Consider the following 16,240-nt stretch of genomic DNA (forward strand, 5'->3'; position numbering starts at 1 on the left):
CTCACAATGTTATAAGTTTATTGCAGTCACTGCTGGAGCTTGTGGTTTTTTACAGAAATCTTTGCATTCTAGTTTGTCACTTCACTCATTCACTAGTAAATATTTCCAGTTACAGTCCTACAATGTTAAATCACATTTAAATACACAAAATAAGGTTAGTATTTTGATCTTTTCAGACCTTATTACAATGATTGTCAATATGTGTGTGTATGTGTGTGTGTTGTATATACATATATGTGTATATATATTTTTAACAATTCAAAATATTCCACTTCAAAAGATGAAATACTTCATGAACACCTCCTGACTTTTTACTCTGTGAAGACAAGAAAGAGCAAAGAATTCATATGAACAGAATGTTTACAGAAACATCAAATAAACACCACCTCTTGTCTCGAAGCTCACCTTTAACGATAACTTTAGTTGAACACTCGGCCTTGCCTAAAGCGTTAACGGCGACAACTTTGTATTCGCCGCTGTCCGCTGGGCGCACCCTCATGATGTACATGGAACACACCCCCTGTGAGTTGGTGATGTAGTAGTTCTTGTCTGAGTTGATGCACACGTCGTTGAGGTACCATTTCACGCTTGGGGTCGGGCATCCTCGGACGGCACACGTCATGTAGACCTGGTAGCCCTTTGGCGGGGTGTGGACTTTCAAAGGGACCAAAATAGATGGAGGCCTCTCAAAACAGACCGCCGCTGAGCCCAATCCGTTTGAACTGATTGGGACTTGAGGTGAAAATAGGAAAGGAAAGTGCCGTTAGCTTTTACAAAAACATGGTTAAAATGACAGAGATTTAGATATTGTAATGTTCATTACTGATAATGTTCATTAAATAGAAAATATTTATTTGAAAGTATCCAAATAGATCACGTCAAAAATGAATGATTATAATCTTCTCCAATCATACTGAAGACAGTCATATGGACGTCTTCCACCAATACGACCAACATGAGTTGGCTTCACAGCATCTGCATCAAAACACATTCTGGAAAGTGATATTTCTTAAAAAAAAAACAAAAAAAAAACCTACAAGTAACATGGATGACTGCAGCCTTGAAGAGATTGTATGGAAAAGTCTATTTGTGATGGAGGAGCTTCATAAAGACGGGACTGAGAGGAGTCGATACTCACAATGACTCTGTCCTCTAAGTGTCACACTGGTAGCGACAAGCCACTCGTGATCCAGCGGCTTTGGAAGAAGCGACTTTGTACCACTTAACGGTTAAAAGCCATCTTTTTAGATGAAGGTCTATGTTTTATTTCTTTTAGAAATCAAAGTTCCAGAGTGTGGGAGGAACAGTGTGGTGCTTCAGTATCCAAGCCGCTGCAATCTGTTTTTATCAAGTCTAGAGAGAAAACAGCCATCTGCCAGAAGATTTTAAAGCACTTCATTCTTTTGTTTGCTGAAGAGATTTTGTGTGTGTGTGTGTGTGTGTGTGAGTGTGGAGGTATTCTTCTTTTTCAGCAGCACTTGGATGGGTTTACTTAGAAATTGCTTGTGACCATATTATTACTGTTTGATTGGCTCGCCAGCTCGCTTGACCTGAGGACTATAGAGAATCCGGGGCCTATTATTAACGGGGATATGAGAGTTGTCGAGCCAACAATAAAGAGGAGCCGAAGGCCGCAATCAATGCAACCGTGGACTCGATTATACCTCTGCAGTTCCACTGGATGATCGCCTCCGTGCATTGATGCTGTAATTATATTATATTTATTCACTAAATTAAGATCCTGTGAAATGTTTTTTTTCTTATATATATATTTGTGTGTGAAATAGCGAGGTGAACAGAGGAGTCGTCGTAATGCCGACTTGTTCAGGATAATAGAAATACTTGTGTTTATTATATTGAAATCTAAAACTTTACACAATGTGTGATTGATATAAAGTTGAAAAACCTTGATTTTGTCATCATATTTAAACATCTAACATAGTTTATGCAGGCCATCTTTGTTTGCAGCACGAAGCGTTGACGAGCAAACGCATCTAACTCACCTTTGTTGCAGTTGAACCCCCATGTCGGGGAGCGCGATGGCTCTGAAAGACCCACATCGTTTTTGGCGTAGATTCTAAAAATGTACTCTGTCCCAGGGAGGATGTTGTTTGCTGTGTACGTGGTGGTGAAAAGCCGATCCGCCACAGTCTTCCAGACTCTGTTGTTAGAGTCGTACTGAGAAACCACATAGTACACGCGGTCATCCAGCTCCTGGTCTGGAGAGTGAGTCCAGGACACCACCACCTTTCCTTGGACTGTCTGCTCTATCGTCACTGGCCCGGGAGTCTTGGGTTCATCTAGCAGAAATATGATGGTTTTAGATCGTTTCACAAAAAAACTTATGATTTCTGATGCAAAGTGTTTGTTCTGTTTTCTCCATTTGTCAAAACCAACTCTCTGCTGTTAAACTTTTACTTTCTGTGTCAGCCGTGTGCACCTCTTGGATGTTGTCCTTACCAGCGACTCTAACCTCAACGTCGAAGGAGGCCTCGCCGACAGAGTTTTTAGCCTTAATGGTATAGATGGCTGAATCTGAGCGCTTTGATGAGGGAATAACAAGCTGAGACATTCCCTCAGTATTGACGACACTAATCCAAGGGGAGATTGGTTCGTCATCCTTCAGCCATGTGATGGTGGGGGGAGGTTCACCCTGGAAATAAATACATGAAATTATATCAGAGCTTTAATTTCAGCCCTTAACAAGAAGGGCATAAATGATTAGGCTACAAAGTTTGCATGCAAAGCTGATGTCAAGTTCATTCATACCTCATAGCAAATTTTAATACGGGCAGAATTTCCTGCTCTGACAACAACGAAGTCCTCAGGGTCTTTAAAACAAGGTCTCACTGGATGGGAGACACACATGCATGGAATTCAGCCAGGAACAAGCACTGCCGTTGATCACAGAGTCAAGCCATTAATATTCACAGTCAGGGAGGTCAATCACTTACTGTTGGGATTCTTTGCGCACACCATTGCAGATGGAGGGCTCGGATCTCCAGCTCCTGACTCATTGATGGCCGCAACCCTGAACTCGTACTCTGCTCCCTCAGTGATGTCTTTAACTGCGTATTTCACATCTGAAAATCGGATTAATCAAGCAAGGTGAAATGGAAGAAATGTGACAGAATTCTCCAAGCGCAATTCAGTAGAAATTCAAAGACGTGTCGGTGTTTGGACGAACCTTCAATCGGTTCATTGACACCATTTAAGGCAATCCACTGATTTGTGTCCTTCTTTCGTTTCTCCAGTTGGTAGCCGATGATTGGTACTCCTCTGTCGTCCTCTGGAGGGGTCCAGGTCAAATTGATACAGGTCTTAGAAGCACTCACTACTGTGGGGGCGCCAGGTGGACCAGCGAGAACTGGGGAATGACACGTAGCCTCAGTTAATAAGTGGAGTTAATAGTTAACGATGGTTAGATTAAGTCCATCCACATTTTATTGCTACAGTTCACTGCAACTGTTGCAAATTATGTGAAGCAATCACAAAATCTATCCCAAGGTATTTTCACTTATGATAACATTAACATGGGATTTGCTGAAGAATGCTGAATGAAACTTCCTTTTTTTTTTTTTTTTTTGTTGCACTCACTCATTATGCCAGCCATAATGCTATCAGCAGTCTCCAGGGCGTCGCTTTTGCCCTCAGGATTTTCTGCATAGATGCGGTAGCTGTATTTCTTTCCGTGAGTCACATTCCTGTCTCTGAAAGACGTCTTGTCAGCCGAGACGTCTCCCAGCTTGGTCCACAGGCTCTGTCCGGCCTGTTGCCGCTCCACGATGTAGTTGGTTACGGCGGAGCCGCCGTCGTCTTTAGGAGGGTTCCACTTGATCTCAATTACAGATGAGGTGGTTTCAAGGACCTCCACTGGACCCTCGGGTGGTCCGGGTCGATCTGGAGCAGAGGCACGGTGGAACAGTTTTAATCTAGTGTCAGTAAAACATTTACAGATAAACAACTCCTGAAGTTTCCTCTCTTTCTCTCTGCTGTCATTAGTGTTCCCCGTATTTTCGTACCAAGCACAATAAGCTGAGATGTGGCTTCTACCGCTCCGAATGGGTTCTTCAACTGGATCTTTATTTCCCCTGCATCTGTCCTCAGGCAGTCTCTGAACAGCAGCCGGCTGTGATTGGGCTCCCGGACAATCTTGACTCCGCCTCCATCTTTGATCTCCGTGCCGTTCCTGAACCAGCTGACCACCAAAGACTCCTGAGGCGTAAAGGGCATCTTGAAAGCGGCGTTCTGGCCGACTCTCACAACCACTGGTTTGGAGAACTTGTGAAGGTCGTCCGGGTCAAACTCAGGTACGCCTGTCAAACACAACACAGACGCTGTTTCCAGGCACTGTAACCATTACAGAAATGAAAACACGTTCTCAGTGAACATGAAGGAAATTGCACCTCCGACTGTGACCTTCCCCTGTGTGCTCAGTTCCCCCGATGTGAATCTGTAAACTCCGGAGTGGTCGTCGTGGCAGCTTTGAATCGACAACTTATGATCGGTTCCATCCTTGGTGATGGATATCCCAGAGCCCGATTTTAACTATTCAATACAAAAACAGACGTGAGATCATAGCTTTTTAAAAATGAATGAATGAATTAGGCATGATCAACAATATATGTGTTACATTATTATTCAATTTGATTGTTGTTAGCATAAATTTCCTGTACCTCCTCTCCATCTTTGAACCATTTTCCTTCACAGTCCACATTCATCTTCACTGATAATTCAGCCGGACTTCCACGCAGAGCGTAAATATCAGACAGTCCACAGGTGATGACCGGGTCTTGAAAAGAAAAAAAGAAGTTAATATTCGTTTGCAATGTTGAGTTGAGGCTTCATTCTCATCACATGCCAAAACAATTACAGATATTCACTGAAATACCTGAGCATGTGTGATTAAAATACTTACTGTGGTGAATTGGTTTTATTTTTTATTTCTATATAGAAAGTCAAATATTTCAAACCACACTTTTAATTTCAGTAACATCTCATCACAATTCATGTTTTCATTACGAAGAAACACATCAAATATGCATGCGATAAGTGACTTTTTAAAGATAAACTCGGCTTACAAAGTTAGTCATTTACATGAAAAGCAGACACGATTAACAAACACCAAACATGAATACATGTTGTGTATTCATTGTTGTGAATACATGTTGTGTTGTGAATAGACAACCTTGTATGGGCGCGCACAAGGTTGGAAAAGTCAGCATATGAATTCCCCATGCTTGTTTTAAAAAAAAAAAAAATCTCTTTTTTTCTCACATGTATTCCTTTTGAATACAATCTATATTAATTTGTTATTTTTAAGGTGTTACAAAGAACGCAACAGTGTGATTATATACCCAAATACCTTCTAGAAAAAGTGAAGTTATTGTGTTAATTTTCGAAGGAATGTGTTACTCAAACCACTAAAAAGTTATTTTATTAGTCTTTATTACATGTTACTTAAGTGGTTTTCGTTGTTTAGTATCTGATTTACCAGCTTGAGGTTCAGGAAGTGGTGGTTCGAGAGGCTCAGCCTCCTTGACTTCCTCGGGCGGAGGGCCTGACGGCAGTAACCACAGCATGATTCAACCTTTCTTTAGTAAAGGGCTCCCTCAGTATTATACAGCTCAATATTTTCATTGTTTTTCTTACTACTGTCTTTTCCTGGTGGTGTTTTGTATGAATGTGAATGCATATATTATGAAAAAGGTTTACATTTTTTTTTGTAATTTAATATTCTGTGATTTCGATGAAACTAATGACTTGTGGCTTTTGAATTGATCATGGACGTGGGTCAAGGTCATGTCAGTCTCGTGTATATTTGAATCCTTTTTCAAAGGACTAGTATTTTTTCAAATTTTCTTTTGTTTCTGTTTGGCAGTAACTGTAATTACTTTAAGGATCCAGTTTAGTGTCACTGTCAAATTGACGTAGACATAAGTGACGACATTCAGACGAGAGTCGATGACTGCACAGCAGGAGATGAACCGGCTGATGAGAAACGACTGACTGCCACATGATAAGCTGACTGGACATTACACTGTAGCACAAACTGAACACTTTGAGAGAAACATTAATGCAAAAGCATTTGAAGAAAATGTACTTGGATGAACAGAGTGATTACTGATTATTGATATTGCTGGAGTTCTCGCCTCCGTGATCTTACCTGTGCTTTCCACCACCGGTGGTTCTGGGGCCGCTGGTGGATCTGGAGCCACAGGTGCTGGTTCACTCTCTGCTTATATCACGAGAAAACAACACAAAAACCTTTGTCAGAAACTGCTCTGTTTCCAAATGATCCAAATGAGTTTCAGTTTAAGACGGTTTGAATTGATTTGTAACTCAGTGAGTCTCACTCGGAGGGGGGGCTTTAGGTGCTTCGGGTTTTGGCGGCTCTGGAGTTTTAACGGGTTCAGGAGGTGGTGGTGCTTCTTGTGCTGCTTTAATTTGCTCTTTCCTCTCTTCTTTGATCTTCTCTAATTTGGTTTGTTGCTCCTCGGCGATTTTTGTCAAGTCGATTCCAGCCCCTCCCGCCCTCGTTTTCTTTCGTGCAGTCTTTTTGCCCTGTTGCGCATCTTTATCAGCTGAAACGGGGGAAAAAAAGTGACATTGCACACTTGATGATTGAAGTACAATCGACATATTTTGTTAAGTTCATTTTAAAATATATGTATTTCTTACCTTCAACAACAAGCCATGCATTGCAGGACTTTATCCCTGCACAGGCAGAATAAATTCCTTTATCTACGATCATGCAGTCTTTGACCACTAGTCTGTGGATCAGCTTGTCCTCTGAAACCTCAATGTCGTATTTATCTCCTTGTTCAAGTGGCAAATTCTTGCCAAACCACAAGATCTTTGAAAACGGGTTTGACAGGACACATTCAAACACGGCGTCCTCTCTCTCTTTTGCCTTCACCTCCTGAATTTTCACCAAGAAGTCCACCATGGGAACTGGAAAATAAGATGATTTACTAGTGTTAAAAAACATAATGTTTTTTAAAAATATTGTTCATATTGTTTCACTTGCAAATGTGAAATTGCTCACTTTTGAACTCAGTGGAAAACATATTGACGTCCTCGACATCCACCTGGTACAGTCCGGCATCATCTGGCATCAGGTCTCTCACGCTGAAAATATACTTTCTTCCGACTTGTTTGAGGCTGTGTTTCATCTTATCCCCCAACTCTTTTGTGTAAGGGACCATTACACCGTCCTGTTGGGGACATATAATAATACAATGGGATTTCCTTTTGGGATGTTTGGAATTGTACATGCTTACGGCTAAAGAAAGGACCGTCATAGCAGGACCTCATCAGAATATGCTCAAAGTCAAAGCCTTAGCGGATATGTGCTGCAGATCCCATCAAAATGACGGGTTGTCTCAGAGGTATTTGTTTACCTGCAGATGAGCACAGGGTCCGTTCCTTCTATCCATATAAATGAAGGCAGACTTGTCTTGATTTGTTTACAAGCACTGACTAGATTGAATTTAAATTAGCTGTGGTAAGACCAGTTATGCAGATTTAAGATTTAATTTCAATACAAACCTTGTACAAGTATATGGAGCTACTCGGATCGAGGAGGTCCATATCCAGCTCAAAGGATGCAGAGCCGTCGGCATGGACTTGGATAGGTTTCAGGTTTGACAGATTTTTGACAAACTGCCACGAATAAAAAAAGAAAAGACAGGAGGACACAAAAGAATCAACATTAAATATGACTTGAATCGGGACATAACTCACTCCTCAAATCATGAAAAACATACGTAAATGGTCATTGTTAACACTGAATGCTATGAAGGGGGGGGGGAGTGATTATGTGCACAGACCTCTGCCTGTTCCTCCTCTCTCTCTTTCTTCATTTCATTGAGTTTCTTCAGCATCCAACGGAAGTCAGTTATTCCATATTCTGCACAGATTTTCTCGTAGTCCTTCTTTTCAGCGCTGAGCAAAAGCTCCCAAAACTTATCATCTACTTCGCCTTCTTTCTTCTCAGGCTGTTCAGCCTTTGGACGAATCTTGCTGTAAGTTGAAAGACAGCGCAGCCGGTTAAACAGTCCCAGAGGCATAGAGATGACACATGACCATCATTACGGTTACGGTACCTTCTCCTTTTCAGGACAGTCTTGAAATTCCCATCGATGGCTTCAGCTGGCTGTTGCTGAACTCTGTCCTTTTTGTAACCGACTGAAGCGTAAGAAAGGATATTCACATAATTAAAATCATGGCCTCAGTGGCATGCAGATTTAACCATTCATTAAATACATGAATGTGTTATCAGTGGTTCTTACCTTCAATAACGTTCAAAAGAACTGTGACCATGGCTTGTCCAAATTCGTTTGTTGCGAAGCATTTATAGGTGTCTGCTTGATCTGGCATCACATTTGGCATCTGGAAGATACCAGACAAGATACATGACGTTAAGTGGTTTCAAAGAGGATGTTTTCATAAACACGTCCAGTTGTAGAAACGTATAATTGATTGCTATCGAGATTTTCACAACCCCCATTTACATTTTTTTTCATTCCAGTTTTTACATTTAAAGAGTTCATACAAAGGTGTGTATCTTGGCCATCCTACTAATTAATTAATTAAATAAAAATAAATGTATTGATTTGTGGCCTATTTCCCACTTTTCTGTGATCTTTGTTAACAGCATTTTGAGCTCTTCTCAGCATCAGTAAAAATATTTGACCAGTAAGCCGATATGTGCAATACTAACTGACCTTGACGTAATCAAATAGCCCCCCCCCCCTTCCATTTATCTCCTTAGTTCTGTCCGCTATTTTTACTCATCCTTTACATCAGCGCGCTGCTGTATAGCATCCCTGTCATTTGATCGTCCCTATCACTTGCCTCAAATGTGTGCTCATTGGAGTTGGGATCATATTTGGTCTGGTATCTGGAGGTATCCGACACGTCTCCATTATTTCTGCTCCATGTTACATCCGGCTTCGGATCTCCAGTGACAATGGCTTTAAAAAAAGCAAACTTTCCTGTAAGAAAAATGAAAAAAAAAAAAACACCTTTAAGTTACAGTTTAGCCTTGCAAATGTACCATTCCAGTTATTCAATATGACAATTAATATGTCGCTTGCGCTGAGTTTTACTTTGTCTGACTGAAACTGGCCTTTTGGTGTCGAAGGACAGTGCTCCTCTCTGACCTTGTGCAAAATGCTGGGATCTAATCTATTATGCAGAATCACCTAAGCCCTACCTTGCAATATTTCCCAGATATAAATGTTTAAAACGATTTTTTCTGCTGTAAGTCATACCCTCTTGGATGGTCAAAGCAATCGGCTTGCGGGTGAAGTCTGGGTGGCTCTTCCCTTCCGGCAGCGTCTCGATAAACTGTGTAATCATCACCCCGGGGACCTTAGATTTCTTCTTGATCCCCACTGTCAGCGTCGGAAAATGAAATGTCAGTGACAATACATTTGACACTTTCAACGAGAAAAAAAGGATGAAACTCAGGGCTGCGATAATATTCAACCTTCAAAATCTGCTGTTGTTTCATTGCCAAATCATCACCCCATGAACCATGCCGAAAACACATTCTAATACTTGAGATATTAGAATGTTAATGTTACTCAGTTCATCATCACTCTCAGATATCACGTGTTTGTATGTGTATGTGTGTGTGTGTGTGTGTGTGTGTGTGTGTAGTGTAGGAAGGTCTCACGTGTTCAGCACATTTACATTTCAACGCCACTTCTTTTTAACCTCCTCCATACGAATCCATGCCTGAAATTCATCCCGAGAACAGATATGTAGCGATGCTCCTACATATCCACGCACCCGATATGTGTGCGCCCGTACCGTATATTAATAAATCCATAGCATTTCACTTCTTCATGCCTTCGTGAGAAATTGATAGAAAAAGAGACAGCTGATGATGGCTTTTCTGTTGTCCCCTAAGCCTACCTTCTTTACCATTCCAAATCTCTTCGGCAGGACCTGATAACGCACATGTTAAAGAGCATATACAGCACATATCAGCTTGGTATTGGCATTGGATTACAGACCAGATTTAACAATTGAATGGAATGAAAATAAAACAACAATGTTAGCAGCAGCAGGTGGACCGAGTGGTTCCGATACGCCGCCTGCCAGATGAGTCAAGTCATATCTGAGAAGCTGAAAATTAGCATTTCCTTCTTCCTCCATACCGGCGTACAGTAGATTAATAGGATATATGCGCTTATTTCATGTTCTGATCCCTATTCACAGATGCTTATAAATGGTTACAGTGTGATCTTAATACTAGGAAATAAGCCTCTGACTTATCCAGATGTTCACTTATCTGTTTAGTTCAGATTCTCTCTGGTTATTGTAACATGTTCTGCGTATATAAGATGAGGAGACGTTTATTACAAGCAGCATTTTCATCTTTTTTAATTTTTTTTTTTTTTTTGAAAACGCTTTATTCCCCTTGTAGAAAACGGATCAAACTTTATTCCTTTACCTTGCCCGGTGCCGGTCCCCTCCACCACTTTTGATCTTCGAAACATCGTGGATCCTTTGATTCCCCGATGGGTTCAGCGAGATTTTACCAACTGCAGAAGACAACAGCGGACATTTAGGCACAGTCAGAGCTCACTGATCTGCCATAGCAGGAATTATTCTTCCAGGATACGGTTAATGATTAATGAGAAGCACTTTCAAGTGTTATTCTGAAATAAATCTACAATTTCACTGAAGAAAGTATTTGCTTGAAAATCCACTTTAGATCAGAGAGTTCAAGAAGTCTGAGCTGATATCAAGAAAGTTCTTTTGGCACTGAGATAATCAATGGTGAGGCTTGATATGGATTTGTAGATGTACTCCTGTCATAATATTGTAGCGACGTGCATTCCTTTTTTTTCTTCACATTAATTTTTTGACGTTTGTATGTATTTTGATATTTGTCACTTGTAAACAAATGTGAATGTCAAACTTTAAATCAAATATTGTCATTATCAGTCCACTTTTTCCGATGCCGAATGTTACTTGGGGCACAGATTCAGTAGCAGACTTTAATTAAAAAAAGAAACTTAACACTTAGTGTGTTTTCAGAATTATCAGTTTTCACATTTTTTCTCCCTGCTTTGAATTAACAGTGTAACTTTTCATCTGAACTTCACGATGGAATTTCTTCGCCGGCTCAGGAGTCGTACTCGTCACTTAAGCTGGCGCGTTCTGGCATGTGATTCAAATGATGGTGTGCTTATCAAATTAACATTTTTTATGATCTGTCAGTTCCAGTCACAGCAGGGATCTCTGCTCGTGTGTGGCCGTCTTTCATTACCCACATGGTTGCTAAGCTCGCAATGATAAATGTCACCTCTTTCAAATAGACTAAACATTAATTGTAATTAAAGGGATTTGCTCTGACATCAACATATATTATGTATCTGATCAATAAACATGATTGTAAGAATACATTTCTTCAGTTCTGAATCTCAGTGACAAGCTCTCAGCTGAACTGTAAGAAAGTGAAGAGGTGGATTTGAATATATTTTTTAATCTTTCATCTAAAACTCCAGTATTAAAGCTTTTAAACCATGTTTGTTCCAATTTCAATACATTTAAGAAAGGAAGAAGCTTAGTGAATGATCTATAAAGAATGAAATACATTCCTAACACCCAGGATGTAAACAGCGGCAGAAATATCCTCTGAAGGCACTTTTAACAGAAATGTGATCTCTTTCTGTGAAGGGTTTGCTGTTAACACGAGGAGTCACTCATTTAGAAACCTTCCAGCCCCGTCTAACAGGTCAACTCCTTAAACCGAACACAAATGAACTGTATGGGCTGTCACTGTATGTTCCCTAATAAATAAATCAGAGCACTTACTAATATCTGAAATGCTGAATTTTAAATTCTGAGGATAGTTTATAAACAAACTTTTTGTTTGTTTTTTTTTTAAGTTTGATGTACCGATACTTGTTACTGGACCAGTTTGAACCTTTAACAGGGTTGAGGTCGTTTCTCCTGTCATTCAAAACCACCCGTGTAAACTAACAGCTGACGGACACCATGGCCTGTGTAGCTCCTTATGTTCAACTGCTACAGATCTGAGCAGCACGACGGGGGCAATGCGATGGATCTGACGGGGTGGGAACCCTCGAACTGCCTGCAGTCACCTTCGGCTGTAAAGCTCCCGATATCTCAAGGTGAACCGGCTGACTGTGTCTTCCCGAGAGCTCTTTACCATTGCTGATAAATCGCTCATGTAAGTTATATTTCAGGCGTGCTTGACAGCTCACGTACAGTATTTGCACAAACCTGGCCCCGCCCTGAACCGCCGCGTGATATTCTAAGGTTTCAGTGGTTCACGGCTGCTGGGAAGAAAAATTCTGATTGTCATATGATAGGTCACATGTCTCGTAAACCTGTGAACATCCAATCTGAAACATCTTAATATGCTTGTAAATCACCGCTGACACCATGAGCCAGAATACCATGAAACTTTCACTATGTCAGACGTGTAATCACAGCAGAATGGCATATTTGAGACACAAAAAGATATGTAGGTGTTGTCCCCCAATCCTTCGTGTTTACCTTTTCACTTTAATCACAGTAAATTGGTGTTGGATTGTTATTATTATTATTAGGATTTTTTTTAAAAATGTTTTAAAGTGCATTATACAACCTAACAGTAAAAGTGAGACCTTAAATATGTTGTGGCTATACTTAGATTACTTATGACACGCCGTTAAACTGTTTACTGTTTAGTTCACGCAGACAAAGTCTCTCATGCTCTTACAAGAAATTCATTTTTACTGAAGTCGTGGAATCGTAAGGCACACTCTTTCACTTTTAAAGACTGTTTTAAAATCTGTTCTGTGTACGTAGCTCCTGACATGGTCCAAAGGCCACAGCCCCCCTGTTTTTTTTATGGGTTTCCCACAGCCTACGCCACATGTTAAATGTTGCTGTTTTATGCCACCAGCTGCTGCTGCTGCTTCTGTGACCAGCGCTGAAATCCAGCACGGGACCAACTACGCCATAAACATGATTAAAAGCAAGACACTTCTAAGGGCATGTTCCGAAAGCATGCGGCTATCTACGGCGGTGACGTTCACGCTAGCGTGTGTAATTGAGAGTTACTTAATTTGGAGTTTTATGGTCCTGGATTTCTAATTTTTAATTCATGGTTTTCAGGAGACTTTAAAAACAAACTAATGGTTTTTAAGTTTGAAGCTGCTCTTATAATATAATTTGTCACAAATGGTTTTATTCTAAAATGGATTGATATCTTTTTATTTGTCAGATCTTATCGCAAGTATTAATTGTTTATTAAATTGGACTTTTATAAAGTGGAATTATTGTATTGAACATTTGGAAGAATTGAAAAAAAAGGCTAGTTTGTGTTACACTTTTCACACAACAGGCTATTTAAAAAGCCTCACAGCTGCTCAGGTAAGCATCACGAGAAGTTACTGCAGTTAACGCTGCATTAGCATACATTAGCATCTCCAAGCTTTAGGAAATGACTGGAGCAGCAGCCTCTTAAGTCCTTAATTGAATTGGTGCTAACTTCATTCCTAAAAATTCCAAATTAAAAAGAAATGCACATTTGAGTGAACACATAAGTGTAATAATTAGGAAATCATTGAGCCGCACACTAATGGTCGACGGACCACAGAGCATCTTCACCGAGTGCTTTGAGTAGTTTAGTTGTGTTTATAGGTAAGCGCTTGCCACAGTTTGCCACATTAACTCTGTGTTATCTTTGGACTGCATGTTAAGAGTGAATCTGAGTGTTAAACATCTCTCAATACTTAACACCTCAGTGTAACACTGCTGCCGCATGTGAAATGAATGACGAACTCACCCCGGTCCTGGTGATCCTCTTCAGCCGAGCTGCTTCCCAGTCTGATTTGCGTGTGTGTACGTGTGTGTTGCCTCCCTGGTCTTCAGGCTGTTAAATCCCGAGAGGAATGCCAGTGACTCTGCGAGAAGCTCCCACGTTGTCAGACGTGGCGCTTGCCAAGAAAGGGGATTGCTTTTTTGTTTTTAGCATAAATCACAGCCACTAGAAAGGGGAGAGGGCGGGAGAGTGGAGGCTGACACGAGCATCAGCCTGGAATGACCATAACTTTGCCCTGTTGACAAATGTGTGCTTTAGTCTGATTGAGATGCGTTGAATGTCTGAAAAATGGAGTGCACCGCTCATGCAAATTGTCAGTAGATGTCCTGCTATAAAACTTATGTAAGATGATGTTGCTTTTGTATACAGTCCTCTCGTGATGGATGCAGTTATCTGACTTTTTAATACAGAATTCTGGATGAGATGGGATTCATTTCAGGCTGGATGATAGTAGATATCACATTATTATTGTATATACTCGTTTTCTTTTTCTTTGCTGTCCTTTTTTGCATTTTCAGCGCTGAAAAGAAGAACGACTTTTCAGATGGATTAGCACGCTCATTTCTCGCAGCTAAAAAAAGCCTTCCTGAGCGAAGCACCAGATGAATTTTATGAAGGCTTTTAAAACATATAGGCACAAAACCAACTTATTTCCCACCCTGCAATTTGACTTCACACAGTTTTATGAATCAAGCTGTGATAAAGGCACAAGATAAAATGAAACCTCTGCCGTTGATATTAATCTGGTGAACATGCACACGCTTAGCTCACTACATGTGTCAGAACTACAGGTGACAGGCTCTGTATGTAGTTGTATTTAATTTGGGGTTTATTGGCCACATGACTGTGAGGTCTCAGTTTTATTAGCATGATGGATGAGAGCAGACGTGAGCAAACATACCCTGATGCTATGGTTTTTTACTTCATAGATGGTGGATATAAATTGATGAAATGAAGATGAATATACCTCAAGTTATGTGAAAAAGGTTATGTTGCACAGGATAGGTTTTGACTTTCAGCTTGTTTTCATATTCATTTTTATATGTCATACTTTTCAAGTAGGAAATGCTCTGAAGAGTCACACTTGTTTCCCTCCAAGTTACTTCCCTGCCTACGGCTAGTTTTACTTTATTTCTGTGGATGAAAGCAACCTCACATAACCACACTCTGTGCATAAATCCTGATACAATTCTGTCCTAAAACATTTGTCAGTACGTATTTTGATCTGTTTTTGTGAGTTGTGTCAGCCCTAAATGACAAAAGGTAAAGCAAAACTTTTACTTTTTCTTAATTTAACAAGGAGATATGTATGCCGACCACCTCAAGGCTGTTTACTCACATGTGAAGAGTCATTCACATTCTTCCTGGAGTCAGGGCTGTTACATTTTCAACCACCATGCAGTTATTGTGGTCTTAGCAATAACACAGCTATGCTCGGTTTGAGCACGATTGTGTGTGTGTGTGTGTGTCTGTGTGTCGATATTTCAGGCCTTGTAATAAAAACAGATGCGTGGCTCGGGAACTGTGACTGTTCTCAGGCATGGGAAGCCGATACGAGCAGCTTGATGTTCTTGAAGGCATTTATTGCAGCAGGTCACCAAAGTCAGCAGCTTTGAATTCTACCTTGCAAAACAATAATGAAAGAAGCTAATTTTGTGCAACTCAGAGCGCGATCAGCAGTGTTGATTCGAACATTTAGTTCACAGGACTGATTCAGTTCTTCTTGAACCGTTTGGGAAACATACCACAAACACACCACTGCGTCATCATCACTGAACGTTTTCCGCCATGTTTTCTATTTTTATTCTTTAAGTATTTTTTTTCGTTAGAATTTTGTGATTAAAGCTTTTCTGCAACAGTTAAAGCATTTTTTTTTTTTATTTCAACAACAATCACTGAATACTATTAGCATGCGGTTGTAGGATTTTAAATGATAAAACCTGCTACGATAAACTCCCGCTGAAGAGTTGTGTGACAATAATAAGAGGACGCCGTGTGGCCGCTGATAATATTAGTGTGTCCTCGGACTTAACAGTGGGAGGTGCGCAGTTGTTGCATGAGGTCATGCACATTGAAGTGTATCATTTATGGCTTTCCATAAGAGTCTGCAATATGGCCTGAAAGCTTGCAAACACATGTCCGTAGTAAAAGAGAAATCTGAAGCCATGTGACATTTGCAAAGCAGAAAAAGGACTGCGCATGGAGACACACCGCGGACAGACTGTTTTAATTACCTCATAGTGTGAGCAGGCGGATATTTATTTATTTTTAATCCAAACAGCATTTTAAAATAAAATGTCGGTGTGAGTATTAGTTTTTTGAAGCTTGTTTTGGATTAATATAGCTTCATATTTACACAAATTCACGCATACAGAATCAAGG

The 16,240-nt window shown here is 40.4% G+C and overlaps 1 protein-coding gene across 1 annotated transcript; it reads right to left on the reverse strand.

The window, feature by feature from the left end:
- Positions 1–311: 311 nt before the first annotated feature.
- LOC115388140 (immunoglobulin-like and fibronectin type III domain-containing protein 1) lies at positions 312–13,862 on the reverse strand. Its single transcript, XM_030091084.1, has 23 exons — positions 13,823–13,862; positions 10,469–10,559; positions 9,279–9,401; positions 8,860–8,999; positions 8,295–8,394; positions 8,109–8,190; positions 7,833–8,025; positions 7,552–7,665; positions 7,049–7,217; positions 6,682–6,954; positions 6,357–6,584; positions 6,167–6,238; positions 4,677–4,792; positions 4,407–4,548; positions 4,023–4,316; positions 3,598–3,900; positions 3,188–3,367; positions 2,955–3,083; positions 2,770–2,849; positions 2,461–2,653; positions 2,004–2,300; positions 406–732; positions 312–316 (listed from the first exon to the last, which is right to left on the reverse strand). Exons 2-23 carry the CDS (start codon positions 10,512–10,514, stop codon positions 312–314), a joined length of 3,606 nt encoding a protein of 1,201 aa, XP_029946944.1. The 5' UTR covers positions 10,515–10,559; positions 13,823–13,862.
- Between the last annotated feature and the right edge of the window lie 2,378 nt (positions 13,863–16,240).

The sequence above is a fragment of the Salarias fasciatus genome, chromosome 5 (assembly GCF_902148845.1).
Source record: "Salarias fasciatus chromosome 5, fSalaFa1.1, whole genome shotgun sequence".
Taxonomy (NCBI): domain Eukaryota; kingdom Metazoa; phylum Chordata; class Actinopteri; order Blenniiformes; family Blenniidae; genus Salarias; species Salarias fasciatus.

Bases quoted from the DNA above. Each gene is read 5' to 3' on its own strand.
- LOC115388140 (XM_030091084.1), bottom strand. From the start codon at position 10,514: ATGTTTCGAAGATCAAAAGTGGTGGAGGGGACCGGCACCGGGCAAG. The intron at 8,026-8,108 runs GTACCGTAACCG...TTCAACTTACAG, and splicing joins ACTGTCCTGAAAAGGAGAAG to CAAGATTCGTCCAAAGGCTG. The intron at 3,084-3,187 runs GTTCGTCCAAAC...TCCGATTTTCAG, and splicing joins TGTCAATGAACCGATTGAAG to ATGTGAAATACGCAGTTAAA.